The sequence below is a fragment of the Diospyros lotus genome, chromosome 12 (assembly GCF_014633365.1).
Source record: "Diospyros lotus cultivar Yz01 chromosome 12, ASM1463336v1, whole genome shotgun sequence".
In the NCBI taxonomy this organism is placed as follows: Eukaryota; Viridiplantae; Streptophyta; class Magnoliopsida; order Ericales; family Ebenaceae; genus Diospyros; species Diospyros lotus.
The window spans coordinates 36,544,118-36,567,496 of NC_068349.1; the positions used below are offsets into that span (position 1 = coordinate 36,544,118).

General features: G+C 33.7%; 2 protein-coding genes, 1 long non-coding RNA gene and 1 pseudogene across 3 annotated transcripts; 3 read left to right on the forward strand and 1 right to left on the reverse strand.

Annotated features, from left to right (window-relative positions):
* The first annotated feature begins 2,264 nt into the window (after nt 1-2,264).
* Nucleotides 2,265-5,778, forward strand: LOC127786955 ((+)-neomenthol dehydrogenase-like). The gene is made up of 5 exons (XM_052314765.1): nt 2,265-2,381; nt 2,682-2,928; nt 3,940-4,002; nt 4,220-4,414; nt 5,352-5,778. The coding sequence occupies exons 1-5, from the start codon at nt 2,347-2,349 to the stop codon at nt 5,718-5,720; spliced, it is 909 nt and encodes a 302-aa protein (XP_052170725.1). The 5' UTR covers nt 2,265-2,346; the 3' UTR covers nt 5,721-5,778.
* A 1,669-nt stretch (nt 5,779-7,447) lies between these two features.
* Nucleotides 7,448-21,521, forward strand: LOC127787646 ((+)-neomenthol dehydrogenase-like; annotated as a pseudogene).
* LOC127786962 (uncharacterized) lies at nt 9,130-11,908 on the reverse strand. The gene is made up of 2 exons (XR_008020085.1): nt 11,755-11,908; nt 9,130-10,881 (listed from the first exon to the last, which is right to left on the reverse strand). It is a non-coding gene; the product is annotated as an uncharacterized LOC127786962 (long non-coding RNA).
* On the forward strand, nt 12,884-15,040 carry LOC127786959 ((+)-neomenthol dehydrogenase-like). Its single transcript, XM_052314771.1, has 3 exons — nt 12,884-13,125; nt 13,224-13,470; nt 14,501-15,040. Exons 1-3 carry the CDS (start codon nt 13,088-13,090, stop codon nt 14,636-14,638), a joined length of 423 nt encoding a protein of 140 aa, XP_052170731.1. The 5' UTR covers nt 12,884-13,087; the 3' UTR covers nt 14,639-15,040.
* Nucleotides 21,522-23,379: the final 1,858 nt, after the last annotated feature.

Sequence of the window (23,379 nt, forward strand, 5' to 3'; positions counted from 1 at the left end):
TAATAGAGTTTTTTCATGGATAAAATTAAAAAAAAAATCAATTTTAATCACTAGATAATTGGTAATACATTTTCACTTTCACAAAGGTTTTTGTGTATTTAGTTGTGGTCACATTTCGAGATATAACTATAATAATTTAATTACATTGTCCAACAAATTATTGGGGTGATCGCCCCATAACTAAATTAGTGGGACTTATAGTGATGAGTGATCAACACTTGTATAAACGGTTTGCTTATTTTTCAACTCATAACTAATTCATTATGTGTTTGAGATCTATCCCAAGTCTAAAGAAAGTGGTCTAAAAGTTTATTGAAAGAAGAAATCTATATAAACAAGTCATGGGTGTATGAAGTTATTGGATGATCAAGATCAAGGGACACCAATTCGAGTGACCTTACTCGGGAGCCTCTCTTATTATATTTGAGATATTCTCTTGAGAATTCACAAATCATTCGTCAACTGCTACTTAGAAGATTCTCGTGGGCCATCCAGACTCAAAAACATATATTCCAATTGCGTAAGAACTTTTTTGGGAGACTATAAATCTTAAGAAACTTGATCTCCAAATACTATTCATGCAAAATTATGAAGGACAAAATCAATCATACCCTTGAGATGTTAGCTTACAAATCCAAGAGAGAGACTAAGATACTTGGTAGAGATTGTAGATCTTTCTCCATTTGTCAATTTCCTTTGCCTACTATAAATAGGGGATTCCTCTTTTAGTAAAGGTAGGCTCACAACTCTGTTTAAACTACAATTTTACTTATTTTCTATATTCTACACTTTAAGTATGAGATTGATTTAAGCATTAGAGGGTCTGTGCGAGAGACTCACCCACATCCTTAATTGGTTTTTTTCTTTGTAGGTCTCTCGAAGATTACAATTGAAATACTCTCTCATTGCAAACAAATTTCAAATTTATTGTTGTATTTTAACAACAACAAGATCACTTAAATGATAACTTAGTGATAAAAATGTACCACAATGTAAAAAGAAATAAGTCAAGCAAGCAAGAGTACAATTTCAAAGAAAGATCCACAACTAATTATTGCTCGAGAGAAACTAGAGTTTAGCAATTTGCCCAATGTAGTTAGTTTTTCTGCTTTTCTTGCTCTATATTTCCAATATCCATCCCTAAATATTCCTTTTTCGTGATCACATTAAATTTTATTTAAAAGACTCAAATTTCTGTCAATCATAAACTTGGTAACGAGTTTAATTATATAAATTTTCGTTCGTGAATCACCTTTTATAAATCCACCCCTAAAAATCGTCTTGATCTTGATGGTAAATGCCTCCAACAATCATAAAGTTATATCTTCACATATTTTTACACCAAAATGCTAATGGTTAAAGTAACACATTGGGTCCTCAAATGCATAATCCATGAGAATTATTAATCCTTTCTGCTCTTCTCTTTCTTCAGAACAGAGATGCCAGTAGATATCATAGTTGTTAACAAGTTTCCATCAGCTGACATCTTTTGCAAATTAATTACACTCACTCCACACATAATCCAAACCATTCATTTAATTAGAATTTCTAAATTTTGGGCTCATACAATCAACATAAGCGTCCACAAAATAAGACAAAAATGTTGGGTATGACAGCTTGTTTGATAGATGCTTAAAAATGAAAACATAGAATCTAGAAAATCTATTAAGAATAATGATGGGTTATTGGACATTAAGAGGTAGAACAATGTTGGAGAGAGTAACATATTTAAGGTTGATTACACACTAAGAAAGGCTGAAATGTTTACCATCAATCAATCATCATCCATTTCTTAAATATTTGTATAATAATGATATTGAGCTTAAAATCTTTTCTACACTCAATAGAAGGGCCATGGAAAGATGAGAATTATCTAGTTTGACCTAGATTTTTGGCTAAATTTATAATTTAATTATTATATTTTTATGACTATTTAAATTTTTTATTATTTTGATATGATGTATTTTTAAGTAATTTAATCTATATATTTTAATATTCTTTTCATGTGATAATTTAATTTTTTTATTATTTTAATTATATTTTTGATTATGTATTTTCGAGTTAATTGTACATCTCAAAAATATAATTGTGAAAGTGTAAGTGTAAGGGATTAATAAAAAAGACTCAAAATATAAGAATTAAATTATTTAAAAATATATTATTTAAAAGTGTAATTAAAATAATAAAAAAATTAAATATTTAAAAAAAAAAAAACAGGGAGATTAAGTTCCTAGATTTCTTGAGTCCACCTTTAACTGGGAATCATGATACACACACACACACACAAGGCATCATATATATATATATATCATGAGTGGACACACACAAGGCATCATATGATCAGCAATGGAACAAGCAACCTCCTTCCCTGCAACAAAGAGGTACATCATCATCATCAATGGCTGTTACCTTTTCTTAATCAGTGAGCTATTGCCAGATTAATATTTCCATCCCCCCCCCCCGGCGAAAACTGTCACCAATGTGGTTATATCAATTTCTTATCTCCTCCATTGCAAAAAAATCAATCAATTCATGCTTGGTATAAGTGTATGTATATGTGGGTATATGAATCAGGAAAACTGTCACCAGTGGTTATGTCAATTTCTTATCTCCTCCATTGCACAAAAATCAATCTATTCATGCTTGGTATAAGTGTATGTATATGTGGGTATATGAATCAGGTATGCAGTTGTGACAGGAGCAAATAGAGGGATAGGGTTGGAAGTTTGCAAGCAGTTGGCCTCCAATGGAGTGACGGTAGTGTTGACTGCCAGAGATGAGAAGAAGGGCATTGAAGCCCTTGAAGGGCTCAAAGGGTTTGGTCTCTCTGGTCATCTGCTTTTTCATCAGCTTGACCTATTAGACCCTCGTAGCATTGTTTCATTGGCTGATTTCATCAAAACCCAGTTTGGGAAGCTTGATATCTTGGTACATTTCTTGCTGCATATATGTTGATATTTGTGTTGAGATTGCCTTGAGTTCGAATTGGGTTGATTTTCAATTATAAATATGTTGGGAATATGATTTCTATACACAATCCAAAACTCTGTGAGCTTGGGATTTCTGTCCTATCATTTCTCTATAAATAGCGAATCTCAGTGAGATTGAGCGTATTGGGGTTTCGGGTTGAGAGCCAGAGTTTCTCTTTTGTATTTCTTTGTTCACTATAATTTATGCTCTCCTTTCACCTGCAAATGTAAGCATATTGTCGAACAGCATTAAATCCCTGTGCCTCTCATTGTTATCTTGGGTGGGTGTTACAAAATTTGGGCTAAATAGTATAAATAATCACTAAATTTTGCACTAAGATACATAATGGTCACTGAACTTCAATTTGTATCCAAAAGGTCACTAAACTTTGATTTAATATATAATTTCATAACTATCCTCAATTGCTATTAAAAGAGGCTAATGGGATGTTGACGTGACTAATAATGTGAATGACTAAACAACACAAAAACGTCACTAAACATTGCACTAAAGTATAAAAACATCAGCATTTCGTTAGTTTTTTTTAACAACATTTGACGGTAGTTATGGAATTATATACTAAATTGAAGTTCAATGATCTTCTGGTTATAAATTGAAGTTTAGTGACTTTTTTGTACCTTGATAAAAAAGTTCAGTGATCATTTATGCAATTTAGCCCAAAATTTGTTTTTGTTTTGATTTGTTCCCTAACAAATTGGTTAATTATATCCCCAGGTTAGTGACAATTTTTGACTTGCAAGGTCTCTCTTTGGAATTGAAACAATTTGAGGCAGAGGATTCTGAGCTCCAGGACTGCCATTTTCATTTACCTTATAATATTTTCCTTTTAGATGGTAAACTTTTTATAGATTGAAGCTGCAGAGAAGTTTGCTGGAATTTAACCAATGGAAATGATATTTGCACATAACTTTTAGCTAAAGAAATGATGAGCAAAGTTGAAATCTGCAGGTGAATAATGCGGCAGTTGGCGGGATCATAGTGGATTCTGAAGCATTAGCAGCTTCAAGAGGGGTACGCCTTCAAGATCCCATTTACTTGGAACATCTTTTAAGTGGATTCCAAGAACCCCTAGGGTTCTTTTATTTATGTGTACATACTAACCCAAATTTGGAACTAACTTGTGGTCGAAACTATGGCAACATGGCATGCCTTTGTTTACCTTTCCTTCTCTAGTTGTTGTTAAGTTGGGGTTAGTTAGGAGGATTGAGTTATTTTCTAGTGTTTACAGAGAGAAGGAGCTGAAATTGACTGGAGAAAGATCAATTGGAAAGAGATTACAACACAAACTTACAGTTTGGCTGAACAGTGTTTGGAAACAAACTACTATGGGGCAAAAAGAATGATTGAAGCATTCATTCCCCTCCTCCTCTTATCAGATTCAGCAAGAATCATTAACGTTTCCTCCGGTGTTGGGCAGTTACAGGTACAAACTTAACAGAACAGTCAACTAAACAAATAGCTAGATGAATTCTAGCTTTATAGTTATTAAGGCTCTTTTAACTCGGATAATTCGTAAGAGTCCTCCACCAAGTTTTCTTGGTCTTCCTCTCCCTCTTTTGCTAAATTACTTACTTCATTCTATCCACTTTTCTCATAGGCGTCTCTATTGATCTTCTTTTCACATCACTCAAGAGGTAATGACTCATGAAAGTGTTCCCAACTAGTTCCTTTCTTAGATCTGCTCACAAACCTTTTGCTTTGAATGAGAATGCTATCTAGCCTCTTCCCAAATTTCACATATGGGTATCATTTCATCTCGATAGATGGAAGGTTATACCCTGAAGCAATGGTGATAATTTACACGAACAATATGCTATCAGTTTGAGTTTCTTGGAAGATTAATTCTACCCAAGAAACTTTGACAGTGTAACAATTAGCTAATCAAGCCTTAGTCCCACTATATAGGGTAGGCTAGATGAATTCTAGCTTGCTAGTTTTTTCTATCTATTGTTTTATCTTCTATAAGGCTCTTTTAACTCATATAATTCCTAAGAGTCTTCCATTAAGTTTTTCTTGGTCTAGCTCTCCCTCTTTTGCTAAATTATTTACTTCGTTCCATCCACTTTTCTAGTAGGAGTCTCTATTGGTCTTCTTCTCACATCACTCGAGAGGTGACGACTCCTGAAAGTGTTCCTAACTAGTTCCTTTCTTAGATCTGCTCACAACCCTTTTGCTTCTAATGAGAATGCTATCTAGCCTCTTCCCAAATTTTTCATATGGGTATCATTTCATCCCCAGAGATGGAAGGTTGTACACTGAAGTGCTTTCAGTTTGAGCCTCTTGTAAGATTAATTCTGTCCAAGAAACTTCAGCAGTGTAACAATTAGCTAACCTCAGTGCTTTTGTGTCTCTTATTTCAGTTTGTACTCAATGAAGGGGCTGTGGGAGTTCTAAGCAATGCTGAAACACTTACTGAAGACAGAGTGGATGAGGTGTTGAATGTGTTCATGAAAGATTTCAAAGAGGGTTTGCTGGAAGCCAAGAACTGGCCAACCTATCTTTCTGCATACACATTATCAAAAGCTGCCATAAATGCCTACACAAGGGTCCTGGCCAAGAAGCATCCAGACTTGATGATTAACTGTGTCAACCCTGGCTATGTGAAAACAAATGGTATTGGTGTCTTAACTGTGGAAGAAGGTGCCCAAAGTCTGGTGAGATTAGCCCTCCTTCCTGGGGGTGGCCCTTCTGGCATGTATTTTTCTAGAATGGAAGCATCAGGTTTCTGAAAATTACATTTTGTAATATGGGTATTGCTGAATATGAATTCTGAAAATTGCTATTTCATGTCTTATTCAGGGGATAATAGCATTGGATATTTCATATTTTTTACTGTGAAACTATGCAGTTAGGATTTTTAGCTTGTATATTAGCTTACATAATTCTTATATATGTGTATATAATACAACTGCATTTGTAAATATTGAACTCTAGTGATGGATTTCTTTTTCTTTGTCAATTAGTAGATATAATATTTCTAGAATGAAAAGGTTTTCTCCTTTGCTTGGGAGTTGGGAACTCTTGATATTGAGTGTGAGTTAATATATGATTATGAATATGATGTTATTTCATATAACAATAACAATAATTATGAGTCTTTTATTTCGTTAGATAATATTAGATATATAAATTTTAGATCTTCAAGTATTTTTATAAATAATCATATCTTATATAAAGACATTATATTTTATGTTTTGTTTAAAGTTTTTCACTTATATTTTTTAGTTTTCTTCTCTTTCTTTTTTAACATATTCTTTTTATTTCATCCACTCGCCTTTAAGGTATTTCTATTAGTTTTCTTATCATATGCGCAAATTATTTTAATTATTTTTTTCTTATTTTTAATGCGTGCCACTCTAACTTTATTATATATATTTTTATTTTTTTATATTATTATACATCTATTATAACATTATCATCTAATATAAAAATATGATTAGTGTTGAAGGCTGTGACACTATTGCTGTCAAACCATCTTTTTGATATATGGTTGTATTTAAAATGCTGATAGTCTTTGCTCTTTCAACATATGAATTTAAAAACTTACCGCAATTTGTGGTCTATCTTCCAGAGTTGGTATTGACTGAAAGATCAGAAAGAATGAATGAAAAAGAAAGCTTTCTCTCTCTCTGTGCAACCTTTTTGCTGAGTCTCTCTCTATAACTTCACCCTCCGGTCTTAGTGATCTAAAATCTCATAATTAGATAGTAATATTTAATAACAGTGAAAAGTATTAACACAAAATAATTAATAATTAATTTCTTTACAAACAAATATTATCATTTCACAAGTAAAAGTCAATTAAAAAGATCAAAAAAGCTTAAACACCACAAAAAAAAAAAGCTTAAAAATATGTAATTTTTTTTTAGAAATTAAAAAGATTTAGCATAATACGCAAAGTAAATAACTTTGACATTGTTGATGGTTCCATAAAAATGATAGATAATTATTCATAAAAATTTTTAATTCTATTTTTTTTTAAATATTGATTAAACATCATCCATAAAAATTCTATTCCTAATAGATTTTAAGTTGTCAGGATATTATCTATACGAATCTTAATTTTAGAAGATTCAGAGTTGCTCTATACCCTTTTATAAATAAGTTAATCCACATTCTAAAAAATGTACGTCTTTAATATTAGTGTGAATATTGTTCTTAATTTTTTAATATCTATAGAGTTTAATTTAAGTATTGGAGTATTTATATAATTTTTTTTATATTTTTTGACCGTATTTTTTCTTATAGAATTAGATAATTTGACGATGTTGCGAATTTAATAAATTTATTATTAGAGATAGGTAACAACAAATATAACAACCTTTCACATGTACAAGATTTGTAAGAATATCCTTTTGCTCTTAGGAAAATTCAAAATATGACAAGCCTCAAATCGGCCAAACAGGGAGTTTCACAATTTCCCTGTTTTTTTTTTTTTCTTGATCACACAATCAGAAGAGGCATCTGGGTCCCACTGGGAAAACACCCACGAAGAAACAAAAGAGTAAAGCTTACAATGAAGATCCAACAACCCCAGTTGCTGAAACCAAATCCTTTGGGGAGGTCCCTTCTGTTCAGCAATGGCGGAGGCAACACCAGCAGTCCCAAACAAGAACAGGTACTTTTGCTTGGAGATTTCAGAGCTGCATCTTAGTTTCTAAGCCAGCTATCCCCCCACCTTGTGTTATTCATTTCTTTCTTGTTTTTGTTGTGTAGATATGCAGTTGTTACAGGGTCAAATAAAGGAATAGGGTTTGAAATATGTAGGCAGTTGGCTTGTAATGGGGTCCTGGTGGTTTTAACAGCCAGAGACGAGAAGAAGGGACTTGAGGCTGTTGAGAAACTCAAAGGGTGTGGCCTTTCTGATCTTGTTTTCTTCCATCAGCTTGATGTGGTGGACCCATCTAGTGTTGCTTCCCTTGTTGATTTCATCAAGACCAAATTCGGAAGACTTGATATTTTGGTAGGATTCACTAATCAATTCTTAATTCCTTCTCAGTTGTTCTTCTACTTTACTGTTATTATTCTGTGCAATCTTAGCTTGTCGTCTGTTCAAAATCTGTGGGTAGCTTCCCAGGAGTGGGTCAAGAACTGCTGGCTTGTCTCTTGACAGTTAACTTTAGCTGTATCAAGGTGCTTGTTTGATACTAATCTTTTCTGCATCCCTTCTCAAATTGTGTTACCCTTTTCAACATGTGGGCAATATGGAATAAAAAATTGAATTCAAAGTTGTGATGAGCATGTAGGTGAAAAACCCTTAAACATAACATGAGAAATAAAGCCTTGCAAAGGATATGTTCATATGGCCGACTCTACATATTGGGATTAAGGTTCGTGATTGTGATTGTTACTGACAGACACGAAGAAGAAAACAAAGAAGAAAGAAATAGGGAGAGATGGTCTTGCCACACTTAAGTAGATTCATATCTTGCTCTGTTTTTGATATATTTAGTTAGTTTTTTCTTGAGATAAATAATTAAATTGCTCAAATCCTTGTAGGTGAACAATGCTGGGATTGGGGGACTCATCATGGACTGGGAAGTTTTCCAGTCAGCAATGGCTAAGGGAGGAGTGAGTCTTTATACCTCATTTCTTTTGTTCTCAATCAATGAACTCAAATTGATGCAACTGTGATTATGCATTCTGATTTTTCTTTTCTTTTCTATGCCCTTTTCCCTAGGGAGAATGCTATTTAATCCAAGTTTCTATTGGTGCCCCATTAATCTCTCGAATGTGCAAATCTTCTGTGTGCTCCATATCTCATCAGGACATGAAAAATCACATAAACTGTCTTCTAATCTCATAATCTAAGAATTAGAAGCTGGGTTTAATCTGTTTTTGCATCGCTTTGATTAAGCAGTATACATATATATCTATATATATATTTAACATGTCACATGATCGTTTTCTTGTTGGCTCCCAGCCTGAATTCAAGTTCTTATACATGTGTCCTAACTAACCAAGGATTGTGAATATTTCGCCTTTTAGCATGGCATAGATAGAAATGATTGACAAACTAGAATTTATATATTGGACCCAACTTAATTGGATGAAGGCCTGACATGGCATTGTTGATTCAGCCTCAGACACTGATCCATGACCACGGGACCGGAGTGATGACTCAGACTTATGAGATGGCTGAAGAATGCTTGCAAACAAACTACTACGGTGCAAAGAGGATGATCGAAGCATTTATCCCCCTTCTGAAGCTATCTGTTTCGCCGAGGATCGTCAATATTTCTTCTGCAGCAGGGCGGTTACAGGTACCTTTTTCATAACCCAAGCAGCCTCTGAACTGTAAAAATCACAAGATTGAACAATCCTATTGCCATTTTCATTTCTCCCCCTCAGATTTGGCTTGACATTGGGTATTAGATTTGTAACTGATCACCTCAGAATGTGGTCGAAAAATCTTTGTTTCAGAACATACCAGGCGAGTGGGTTAGAATGGTGTTGAATGATGTGGAAAGCCTTACAGAAGAGAGGATAGACGAGCTGATAAATGATGAGTTCCTGCAAGATTTCAAAGCAGGATCACTGGAGACCAGAGGCTGGCCTGTCATCTTCTCGGCCTACACAATGTCCAAAGCTGCCATGAACGCCTACACGAGAATCCTCGCGAAGAAGAACCCGGGTTTTAGGATCAACTGCGTCTGCCCCGGTTACGTCAAAACCGACATTAACGAAAATACCGGCCATCGGAGTGTAGAAGAAGGTGCTGAATGTCCGGTGAAGCTTGCCCTCCTGCCCGATGATGGCCCTACTGGCCTTTTCTTCTCCATGGGTGAAGTCTCATCCTTTGAATGATGAGATTACGACAATGGTATCCATCATTCAGTCATCTTTACCAGGCTGATCAGGTGGGCAACCCATAATGTCCCCTAAATAAAACGTTTCCCGAATCGCTTGTGCTTGGGATGAAATTCTATAATAAGTGTTAATGTATTGATACTTCGTTTATTAAGCACAATACTACACGAACAAGTTGGTGACTTGTTCCCATACTCTGTATTAAGTGTCTGCCCATACTCCCTTTATCCTTCCCCCCTCCCTCTCTTTTTCTCCTTCCCTCACTTTTGCCTCATTCTCTCTCTCTCTCTCTCTTTCTTCATACATAGCCGTTAAAGCCTCCGCCTCCGCCGTTCTAGCCATCGTCCGCCTCCACCTCTCTTTGTCTCTCTCTCTGAGTCTTCTATTCTTGCCGCCGCTATGTCGCCTTCTCCAGCAACCGTCTTTATCGCCTCTCCTTCCTCTTAAATCGTTGCAAAATACTTGTTTAAATATTTTTTAATTTCAAAATTTATATATATATACACACATATGTATGTATATATGTATGAATATGTGAACAAGAATAAAATATTTTAAAATTAATATGTAATTGAATGTTGTAGTCTAAATGATACTTCTTTAGAGATTTTAAATTCTCTAATTATTTTTGTGTAAGTATATATTTATTGAAAAATTACAAATATAACGCTCTGATTTTTTTTAAAGCGTACGTTAATTTGAGATTTTAAAAATATTTTTTTCTCTCAACATATACGCAATATAAATCGAATCCCAATCTATCATCTCAGCATATTAACTTAAAAGAATAAGGTAAGACTAGTAATATCATCACATCAACGGAAGTAGAATCGAAACTTTAAGTATACATAATCGAATTCACTTTATTCATAATGTAGATATCGAACCATCACTTTATTCATAACCTAGATATTGAATCATCATTTGACATGACATTTCAAATCAAAATATATAGAGACTCATCTTTCAACAACAACTACTAAACACTTTTAATATAGACAAAATATACGTTAAAGATCACCAACGTAAATGACGGTTATATCTCGATAACCTATTTTCTTTTAGCGCCGTTGTTTTTACCTGAAACATTTGAATATTTCAAGGATATAGTCCAAATTAGATGCTGAATCATCTAAGTGAGAGTGCAAAACATTTTTAGAAATATATGCAAGACCATGAAACAATCGACATATCCTGACATGTCCCAACCCAAGAGATTCCCACATAGCACTTAACCTTAACCGGGGAAAATGCAATCTCTCTAAAGGCAACATAATCACATCGACACATCGACATAACACAATCTTGCTTAAGAGGGACAATCTCAACGCATGAACCCAAACATCACCCCTATATCATGTTAGGCATTTCGCTCCCACACAAAAGCATTCCGGATCTCAACACAACTCTAGCCACAAGATGATCAACACTATTTCAGGAATCAACATTCATCTAGGCAATAATGCTATTTTTCAAAAGAATCTGGGGTGGTGTCCATTCTCAGTCTCGCTACTTGAGCACCGTAGGGTGAAGTCTGTCTCAGCCCCGTTCCAAGTGGGTCACATAGTATTAATCCTTGGTATGCATCCCGAGTGCTATCACTCAAGTGCCACACACAGGTTGACAACCCATATCCCATATGGACATCACACAAACATGCCAATGTCCTATCACCAACCATGCATCATATAAAACTAACATTTGCATGCACATAATTTAAAATACAAAATTCAATGCACATGTAAATAATCACTCTGGATGAACTATCTATATGCAAACAACCTATCATAGGTCAAATCATTTGTATAAACAAATCATGTATAGGTTCGAACTACCCAAAATAAACTAAGTTTTTGATTGAACTACTAACAAATCAAACCATTTATATAAACAAGCCAAGTTTTGGTAGTAAACTACTCATAATAAACCAAGTTTTTAAATAAGAACACTCACCTTAAATGTAATTTAGAATACCTCGAAGTTCGAGCTCAATCTCAACTCTGGTGTCAAGTTTTTAAATGCTAAATTTCGAATCCCAACACATTCCTTGAGATTCAAATAAATTTTTAAATTTTTTTAAAAACTTTCTACTATTTTTCTCTTTTTCTTTATCCATTCCCTGCCATCTCCCCTTGCACTTAAGCCTATTTATACATTGTCTTAACTTCAGCTCCACGCATATACGCATATATTATAATGGCCGCCCCTTGGCCACCACTCTAATTTATATATATATTATATAATATTTCTTGTAGAATTCTTGCCCACCACGCATACACTCAACACACACATATAATTTATATAATACACTATGCATAATATATATGTATAATTTATTAAAATCAAGAAAATTATATATAAATCCCTCGATTAATTCTAAATCTCACTTTGAGCATTTCACAATTACAATTACACCATCAGAAGTAAATTTCATTCAAATTCAAATACTGAAAATTCACAATTAATAATTTCAAAATTACTCAATAAGAACGATTTTACCTTTGCGTTTTCACAAGACCTTTGCTTTATCTCGAAATTACTTTAGGGTTGATCCTTACGCAAAACTGGAGCCCTCTTAGGGTTCCGTTGACTTTTTGAAAGTCTCCTACGACGATTCTATTTTTTAACCTGAATCGTAACTGTATTGAAAAGAATCTCGATTCCGATTTATTTTAATACCATAAATTTTATCTCGAAATACTCATCAATATCATATCATTTTTTTTAGACATCAAGGTTTCAGGTCACACCTTCCGGTCGATTTGATAACTTATTTTTATTATCAAGCTAATTTTTAATATTCTAATCGTGACAAGCATGTCACCTTATGCTGAAATAGGGTATTTCAACAAATATCAAAATAGATATTATCCATAACAAATCTTAATTTTAATAAACTCTTAATTACTTTATATCTTTTATAAATAAGCAGACGTATATTATAGTAAATATACGTTTCTAATACAGATATAAATATTAGAATTTTTAAAATTTATAAATTCTATTCTGAACATCGAAATGATTGTATAAAAATTTTATGCGCCGCCTAACCGTTTTTCTCTTACAAGATGAGGCAACTTGTCCACGAAGTTCACCTCAAACCGGCCAAACAGATTGGGAGATTCACAATTTCCCCTGTTTTTTTTCTCTGCCACACAATGAGATGAGGCATCTGGGTCCCGCTGGGAACACACCCACAAAGAAACAAAGAGTAAAAGTTGCAATGAAGACCCGACAACCCATTTTCTGAAACCGAATCCCCTGGGCAGGTCCCTTCTGTTCAGCGATGGCGGAGGCAACACCAGCAGTCCCAAACAAGAACAGGTACTTTTGCTTGGAAATTTCAGAGATGCATCTTAGTCTCTAAACCAGCTATCCCCCCACCTTGCGTTATTCATTTCTTTCTTGTTTTTGTTGTGTAGATATGCAGTTGTTACAGGGTCAAACAAAGGAATAGGGTTTGAAATATGTAGGCAGTTGGCTTGTAATGGGGTCCTGGTGGTTTTAACAGCCAGAGACCAGAAGAAGGGACTTGAGGCTGTTGAGAAACTCAAAGGGTGTGGCCTTTCTGATCTTGTCTTCTTCCATCAGCTTGATGTGGTGGACCCATCTAGTGTTGCTTCCCTTGTTGATTTCATCAAGACCAAATTCGGAAGACTTGATATTTTGGTAGGATTCACTAATCAATTCTTAATTCCTTCTCAGGATTGTTATTATAATTCTGTGCAATCTTAGCTTGTCTTCTGTTCAAAACTTTGTGGGTAGCTTCCCAGGATTGGGTTAAGAACCGCTGGCTTGGTCCTTGACAGTTAACTTTAGTTGTATCAAGGTGCTTATTTGATACTAATCTTTTCTCCACCCCTTCTCAAACTGTGTTACCCTTTTCAACATGTAGGCAATATGGAATAAAAAATTGAATTCAAAGTTTTGATGAGCATTTTTTTTATATTTTTTTGTTTACTACAAAAGAAGAAGATTAAAGAAAACTAGGCCAAAAGAACCCTTAAACATAACTAGAAAAATAAAGTTTTGTAAATTATATGTTTGTATAGCTGAGTCTACCTAATAGGATTAATGTTCGTGATTGTAGTTGTTGCTATCCCATAAATGAAGAAGAAAACAAACAAGAAAGAAATAGGAAAACATGGGGTTAGATAGTATAAATGATCACTCAATTTTATATTAAGGTGCAAAAAAAGTCATTGAATTTCAATTTGAAGTTAAAAAGTTACTAAATTAATTTTAATTTAATATATAATTCTATAGACTACAGTCAATTGCCATTAAAGGAGATGTTGACGTGACTAACAACGTAAATGGCTAAACAACACAAATGACAATTGAACTTTGTCCAAAAATACAAAAAGGTTACTAAATTTTGTAGTAAAATACAAAAAAAGTCATTAAACTTTGCACTAAAGTACAAAAAAAAAAATGTCATTAACCTTTATACAAAAATATAAAAATGTCAGCAATTTCGTTAGCCTCTTTTAATGAAAATTGACGATAGTTATGAAATTATTTATTAAATTGAAGTTTAGTGATAAGTTTGTATTTTAGTACAAAATTTAATAACCATTTATGCTATTTAGCTGGAAAGATGGTCTACACTTAAATGGATTCATATCTTGCTCTGTTTTTTGGATATTCATTTAGTTTTTTCTTGAGATAAATAATTAAATTGCTCATATCGTTGTAGGTGAACAATGCTGGGATTGCTGGACTCATCATGGACTGGGAAGTTGTCCAATCAGCAATGGCAAAGGGAGGAGTGAGCCTTTATACCTCATTTCTTTTGGTCTCAATCAATGAAGAATTCAAATTGATGCAATTGTGATTATGCATTCTGATTTTTCTTTTCTTTTCTATGCCCTTTTCCCCAAGGAGAATGCCATTTAATCCAAGTCTCCATTGGTGCCCCCCCCCCCCCCCCCCCCCCCCCCCCCCCCTTATCCTTTGAAATGTGCAAATCTTCATTGTGCTCCAAATCTCATCAGGACATGAAAAATCACGTGTAACTTTCTTCTAATCTCATAATCTAAGAATTAGAAGCTGGGTTTAATCTGTTTTTGCAATCACCTTGATTAAGAAATATACATATATAGATATCTATATATGTGTCCTAATTAACCAAGGATTGTGAATGCTTCGCCTTTAGCATAGATAAAAATGATTGACAAGTTAGAATTCATATACCAAACCCAACTTAACTGGATGAAAGCTTGATATGCCATTGTTGATTCAGCCTCAGACACTGATCCATGACCACGGGATTGGAGTGGTGACTCAGACTTATGAGATGGCTGAATAATGCTTGTAAACAAACTACTACGGTGCAAAGAGGATGATCGAAGCATTTATCCCCCTTTTGAAGCTATCTGTTTCGCCGAGGATCGTCAATGTTTCTTCTGGATTAGGGCGGCTACAGGTACCTTCTTCACAACCCATGCAGCCTCTTAACTGTAAAAATCACAAGATTGAACAATCCTATTGCCATTTTCATTTCTCCCCTTCAGATTTGGCTTGACATTGGGTATTAGATTTGTAACTGATCATCCCAGAATGTGGTTGAAAAATCTTTGTTTCAGCACATACCAGGTGAGTGGGTTAGAACAGTGTTGAATGATGTGGAAAGCCTTACAGAAGAGAAGATAGATGAGCTCATAAATGATGAGTTCTTGCAAGATTTCAAAGCAGGATCACTGGAGACCAGAGGCTGGCCTGTCGTGTTCTTGGCCTACACAATGTCCAAAGTTGCCATGAACGCCTACACGAGAATCCTCATGAAGAAGAACCCGGGTTTTTGAATCAACTGCGTCGGCTCGGGTTACGTTAAAATCGATATTACCGAAAATACCAGCAATCGGAGTGTAGAAGACGGTGCTGAATGTCCGGTGAAGCTTGCCCTCCTGCCCGATGATGGCCCTACTGGCATTTTCTTCTCCATGGGTGAAGTCTCATCCTTTTAATGATGAGATTACGACAATGATATCCATCATTCAGTCATCTTTAGCGAGCTAATCGGGTGGGCAACCCGTAATGTCCCTTAAATAAAACGTTTCCCGAATAGCTTGTGCCTGGGATGAGATTCTATAAGTGTTAATGTATTGATACTTTGTTTATTAATGTGTTATATATAGGGTTGGAATTGAACCGAGTTGAGAGGTTTGTTGACTTCAGTCTCGGCTCGCGAACTTGATTTTAGGCTTGAGCTCGAGTCATGTGAGTTAGGCTCGGGCTTCGACTCGGCTCATCTTGGGCTTAAGCTCGAGCATCTGCTGGTGAGCCTGGGCTCACCAGTATGTTTATGAGTCTCTAATTTAGTCTATTAGTATTCATATGCCTATAATTAAACATGTTTGTGAGGTTTAACGAGTTAAATTTTACTAACCTCAAACTTAATTCGCTTATAAATTAAGTTTTAAAGTTAGACTTAAATTCAACTCGTTTATCTTAATGAATGAAATCGAACGAATTTTTGTCGAGTTGAACATTGAGCTGCTCAAGAACGACTTGATTCATTTGCAACCCTTGTTATATATTTATATTGGTGTGACATAAAATATAATATGTTAATACTAAAATATCTAAAAGTATCCAAATGAAATGTTGAAATAACATTTTAATTTAAAATTTATGTGATTGAGCTCATTTAGTGAAATATCTAAATATAACAATAATGAGATAATTGTAATTTATAATTTAAATTTTACTGTGATTAATACATATTTATAATTAAAAATTTATCTTTTTCGTAACTCATCTTCTGATCAAATTATAAATTTATATAAATCTTTTTTTTGTATACTTCTATAGATGAATTGTAGATCTGTAAATAAGTATTTAATATATTGAAATTATTATAACAATATCATTATGGTGATGTTTTGTTAGTTCTGCCCATAATTTTTTTTTAATTTATATTTTTTATGCAAAACTTTTGTATTCATTTGTGTGTTTGATGGTTTGATTTTATTTTTGATCCTAAATTCATTTATTTTAATATAAAAGGAAAATGTGAAAAAAATAAAAATAAAACAAAATACATGTTTAAATATTTATTTCAATTCAAAAAAATATTTTCCATGTCTATATACATATGTATATGTGAATGAAAATAAAATATTTTAAAATTAATATGTTTTTGAAAAATTATAAATATCAACATAGATATTATCGGTATGAATCATAATCTTTAGAAATTTGAAATTGCCCCATATCCCCTTTCTTTATAAACAAACTCATATTCTAAAATAAGAATGCCTCTAATACTACTTGAGTACTGCTCTTGAATTCTGAGCATCTATAGATTCTAATCTAAAAATCAGAGTGTTTTCATAAAAATTTTACTGCACTCTCTAATCATTTCTTCTTTTGCAAGACGAGGCAACTTGACCACCATGTCCTCTCAAATTGGCCAAATAGATAGGGAGTTTCACAATTTTCTTGTTTTTTTTTCTTTGTCACACAACCAAACAAGGCATTTAGGTCCCACTGACAACACACCCACAAAAAAACAAAGAGTAAAAGTTGAACATAAATATAGTGTTATACCATACAACAATAGTGATAATCACGAGTTTTTGTCTCCTTAGATGGTGTGTGTTAGATACATGAATTCTAGGTTTTTAAGTATCTTTATAAATAGTTATATCTTATATAACGCCATTATATCTTATTTATTGTCTAACGTTTTTCATTTACTTTTTTGGGTATTTTTTCCCTCTTTTGTGACATATTCTTTTTATTTCACCTGCTTTCCTTATATGTAAATGAAAAAAAACTCAATTATTATTAGATGGTGTTAGTTAGATACGTTGTTATACACAACGTACAAACTAAATAATTTTGATATTTGAAAATTTCTCTAAATGTTCTACGAAAAAAATAGACAATTATATATAAAGAATTTTAATTTTATTTTTTTTTAAATATTAGAATATTATCCATAAAAGCTCTAATCCTATCATATTTTAAAATGTCAAGATAAATATTATCTATACCTCTCTATAAATAAGTAGATTCTCATTCCAAAAAATATATATATTTGATACTGGTGTGAATACTGTTATTGAATTTTTAACATTTATAGAATTTGACTTACGTATCAGAGTGTTTACGAGAAAACTTTTTTAAGCTCTCTAATTGTTTATTCTCTTGTAGGATTAGACAATTTGACGATGATATTTTTAATTAAATAAATTTATCATTATACATCTTGATAATATAACAAATATAATCAAACCTTCACATGTACATGATTTGTAAAAATATCCTTTTAGCTCCAAGGAAAATTCAAAATGTCAATCTCAAACTGGCCAAACACGTAGGGAATTTGACAAAGGATGATATGTTGCCTGTGTTGGACTAGCAGAAGGCGCGGGTGTGTTAAGTTCCACCCTCGAGGCCCATACCCCCTCTCTCTATTTGCCCGAGTCTGGCAAATTTTATGTTGCTTGGACATCATAAAAAAAATCAGTGTTTGATAATGTCCATATTTTTGAATGGGTCATGCTATTTGTATATTATTTATGTACACTTTAGGTTACACAAGGTACATAAATGATATAAATATCTCTCGTCTCATTATGTCTCGTCATCTTGGGTGAAGGCATTTTAAACATTACTATATCATTGTATAGTTTAAAGTATACACAATAATGTACCAATAACATTTTCTTTTTAGAATCTATCACACAATCAGATGACGCATCTGGCTCCCACTGAACTCAACCACAAGGAAACGAAAAGTAAAAGTTGGCATGAAGACCCAACAACCCCAGTTGCTGAAATCAAATCCCCTTGGCAGGTCGCTCTGTTCAGCAATGGCGGCTGCAACACCAGCGGTCTCAAACAAGCGATATAATGAAACCTTCACATGCATGATTTGTAAGAATATCCTTTTGCTTTTGGAAAATTCTAAATATGTCAAACCTCAAACGGCCAAACTGATTGGGAGATTCACAATTTCCCTGGTTGTTTTTCTCTGTGTCACACAATGAGATGAGGCATCTGGGTCCCACTGGGAACACACCCACAAAGAAACAAAGAGTTAAAGTTGCAATGAAGACCCAACAACCCATTTGCTGAAACCGAATCCCCTGGGCAGGTCCATTCTGTTAAGCAATGGCGGAGGCAACACCGGCAGTCCCAAACAAGAACAGGTACTTTTGCTTGGAAATTTCACTGCTGCATCTTAGTTTCTAAACTAGCCATCCCCCACCTTGTGTTATTCATTTCTTTCTTGTTTTTGTTGTGTAGATATGCAGTTGTTACAGGGTCAAACAAAGGAATAGGGTTTGAAATATGTAGGCAGTTGGCTTGTAATGGGGTCCTGGTGGTTTTAACAGCCAGAGATGAGAAGAAGGGACTTGAGGCTCTAGAGAAACTCAAAGGGTGTGGCCTTTCTGATAATGTCTTCTTCCATCAGCTTGATGTGGTGGAACCATCTAGTATTGCTTCCCTTGTTGATTTCATCAAGACCAAATTTGGAAGACTTGATATTTTGGTAGGATTCACTAATCAATTCTTAATTCCTTCTCAGTTGTTCTTCTTCTACTTTATTGTTATTATAATTCTGTGCAATCTTAGCTTGTCTTCTGTTCAAAACTCTCTGGGTAGCTTCCCAGGATTGGGTTAAGAACTGCTGGCTTGGCTCTTGACAGTTAACTTTAGCTGTATCAAGGTGCTTATTTGATACTAATCTTTTCTCCACCCCTTCTCAAACTGTATTACCCTTTTCAACTTGTGGGCAATATGGAATCAAAAATTGAATTCAAAGTTCTGATGAGCATTTTTTTTTTTATAATTTTTTGTTTCTCTACCTAGTGGGATTAAGGTTCCTGATTGTATAATTGTTGCTATCAAACGAAGCAGAAAACAAAGAAGAAAGGAGTAGGGAAAGATGGGACTAAATAGTAACGGTCATTGAATTTTGCATTGTAAAAATATTACTAAATTTCAATTTAGTATACAATTCAATAACTACCACCATTTGCTTTTAAAGAAGGTTAATAGGATGTTAACGTGGCTAATAACGTAAATAGTTAAATAGCACAAATAACCACTAAACTTTGCCAAAAAATACAAAAGGGTTACTAGATTTTGCATTAAAATATAAAAAAAGACTGAATTTTGCACTAAAGTGCAAAACAATATCATAAAACTTTAGATTAAAGTATAAAAATATCAGTATTTCGTTAGTCTCTTTTAATTACAATTGATGGTAGTTATGGAATTATATATTAAATTAAAATTTAATGAATTTTTTTGTACTTTAGTATAAAATTCAGTGATCATTTATGCCATTTAATTGGAAAGATGGTTCTACCCCACATAATGATTCATATCTTGCTCTATTTTTGAGATATTCAGTTAGTTTTTTTCTTGAGAAAAATAATTAAATTGCTCAAATCCTTGTAGGTGAACAATGCTGGGATTGGGGGACTCATCATGGACTGGGAAGTTTTCCAGTCAACAATGGCCAAGGGAGGAGTGAGTCTTTATACCACATTTCTTTTGCTCTCAATCAATGAACTCAAATTGATGCAATTGTGATTATGGAATCTGATTTTTCTGTTTTTTTTTTCCTATGCCCCCCTAATACCTTGAATGTGCAAATCTTCCGTCTTCTAATCTCATAAACTTAATTTAAATTCAAGTTCTTATACATGTGTCTTTATTAACTAAGGATTGTGAATATTTGACCTTTAGCATTGATAGAAATGATTAACAAGTTAAAATTCATATATCCGACCCAACTTAATTAGATGAAGGCTTGATATGCCATTGTTGATTCAGCCTCAAGCACTGACCCATGACAACTTGGCCGGAGCGATGACTCAGACATATGAGATGGCTGAAGAGTGTTTGCAAACAAACTACTATGGTGCAAAGAGGATGATCGAAGCATTTATCCCCCTCCTAAAGCTATCTGTTTCGCCGAGGATCGTCAATGTTTCTTCTATGGGAGGGCGGTTACAGGTACCTTCTTCATAACCGATGTAGCCCTTGAACTGTAAAAATCATAATATTGAACAATCCTATTTCCATGTTCATTTCGCCACTTCAAATTTGGCTTGACATTGGGTCTTAGAATGTGGTCGAAAAATCTTTGTTTCAGGCCATACCAGGCGAGTGGGTTAGAACAGTGTTAAATGATGTGGAAAGCCTTACAGAAGAGAAGATCGATGAGCTGATAAATGATGAGTTCCTGCGAGATTTCAAAGCAGGATCATTGGAGACCAGAGGCTGGCCTGTCGTCTTCTCGGCCTACACAATGTCCAAAGCTGCCATGAACTCCTACACGAGAATCCTAGCGAAGAAGAACCCGGGTTTTCGGATCAACTGCGTCTGTCCTGGTCACGTCAAAACCGACATTAACGGAAATACCGGCCATCGGAGTGTAGAAGAAGGTGCTGAATGTCCAGTGAAACTTGCCCTCCTGCCCGATGATGGCCCTACTGGCCTTTTCTTTTCCAAGGGTGAAGTCTCATCCTTTGAATGATGAGATTACGATAATGGTATCTATCATTCAATCATCTTTAGCGGGATGATCGGGTGGGCAACCCGTAATGTCCCTTAAATAAAATGTTTCCTGAATCGCTTGTGCTTGGGATGAGATTCTATAATAAGTGTTAGTGTATTGATACTTTGTTTATTAACGTGCGTGTTATATATAGAATTGGAATTGAACCGAGTTGAGAGATTTGTTGAGTTCAGTCTTGGTTTGTGAACTTGTTTTTAGTCTTGAGCTCAAGTCATGTGAGCTAGGCTTGGGCTCGGCTCGTCTTGTCTCGGGCTCAAGCTCATTTACTCATTTAGTGAAATATCTAAATATAATAATAATGAGATAATTATAATTAATAATTTAAATTTGACTATAATTAGTACACATTTACAATTAAAAATTTATCTTTTTCATAACTCATCTTGATCAGATTATAAATTTATATAAATCTTTTTTTGTATATATTTATGGATGAATTATAGATCTATAAATAATTACTCAATACACTAAAATTATTATAACAATATCATCATGGTGATATTTTGTTCTTTTTGCCCATAATTTTTTTTTTCAATTTAAATTTTCACATAAAACTTTTGTATTCATTTGTGTGTTTGATGGTTTGATTTTATTTTCGATCCTAAATTCATTTATTTTAATATAAAAGGAAAATGTGAAAAAAATAAAAATAAAATAAAATACATGTTTAAATATTTTTTTTTCATTTCAAAAAAAATATTTTCCATGTATATATACATATGTATGTATATATATACATATATGTGAATGAAAATAAAATATGTTAAAATTAATATGTAACTGAATGTTATAGTCTAAATAACACTGCTTTAGAGATTTTAAATTATATTTTTCTTGTGTAAGTATATATTTCATTGAAAAACTACAAATGTCAAGATAAATATTATCGGTACGAATCATAATTTTTGAAAACTTGAAATTGCTCCATATCCCTTTATAAATCAGCAAGCTCATATTTTAAAAAATGAATGCCTCTGATACTGGTATGAATATTGCTCTCGAATTTTTAACATTTACAGACTCTAATTTAAGGATTAGAGTGTTGGAATAAAAAAATTTCTACGCTCTTTAAACATTTCTTCTCTTGCAAGATGAGGCAACTTGACCACCACGTTCACCACAAACTGGCCACACAAATAGGGAGTTTCACAATTTCCTTGTTTTTTTTCTTTGTCACACAATCTCACGAGGCATCTAGGTTCCATTGACAACACACTCACAAAAAAACAAAGAGTAAAAGTTGCACATAAATATAGTGTTATACCATACAATAATAACAATAATCACGACTCTTTGTCTCCTTAGATGGTATTATTTAGATACAAGAAAGAATTTTATATCTTCAAGTATCTCTATAAATAATTATATCTTATATAAGGCCATTATATCTTATATATTGTCTAACGTTTTTCACTTCTTTTTTTGGGTTTTTTTTTCTCCCTTTTGCAACATATTTTTTTCATTTCATCCACTCTCCTCACATGTGCTTTTATTAGTTTTCTTATCATATGTTCAAATGATCTTAATCATAACTCTCAAATCTTACTTTCAACATGTGCCATTCCAACTTTATTACATATATTTTTGTTTTTAATTTTATTTTTTCTTATATTACTACACATCCACTATAACATTATTATCTAATAAAACGTTTTTGCTGAGTCAATCTTCCAAAGTTAGTATTGATTGAAAGGTTCAATATGCCAGAGTTGGTATTGACCAAAAGGTTAAGTTACATAAGAAAGAATGATTTTGCTACTTGTACATCACAGGCTACAAAAAAAAATAAATAAATAAATAAAGAATTACAATTTTACTCTTTTTTTCCTTCTCATGGCCGCCTCCAGCAATCGCCTATCACCTTGCTTCTCGCGCTTCGACCACTGCTGCATCCTTCGTGGAAAGGGAGGATGTGGCGATGGTTGACACATAAAAGGCGAGGTGACTAGCAATTGTTGGAGGCAACCATATATGGGAAGAGGAAAGAGAGGAGAGATGAGGCAACCAAGGGAAAGGGATGTAAATTTGCA

Bases quoted from the DNA above. Each gene is read 5' to 3' on its own strand.
- LOC127786955 (XM_052314765.1), top strand. From the start codon at position 2,347: ATGGAACAAGCAACCTCCTTCCCTGCAACAAAGAG. The intron at 4,003-4,219 runs GTACGCCTTCAA...TAGTGTTTACAG, and splicing joins CATTAGCAGCTTCAAGAGGG to AGAGAAGGAGCTGAAATTGA. The intron at 4,415-5,351 runs GTACAAACTTAA...CTCTTATTTCAG, and splicing joins CCGGTGTTGGGCAGTTACAG to TTTGTACTCAATGAAGGGGC.
- LOC127786959 (XM_052314771.1), top strand. From the start codon at position 13,088: ATGGCGGAGGCAACACCAGCAGTCCCAAACAAGAACAG. The intron at 13,126-13,223 runs GTACTTTTGCTT...TTTGTTGTGTAG, and splicing joins GCAGTCCCAAACAAGAACAG to ATATGCAGTTGTTACAGGGT. The intron at 13,471-14,500 runs GTAGGATTCACT...ATATCGTTGTAG, and splicing joins TCGGAAGACTTGATATTTTG to GTGAACAATGCTGGGATTGC.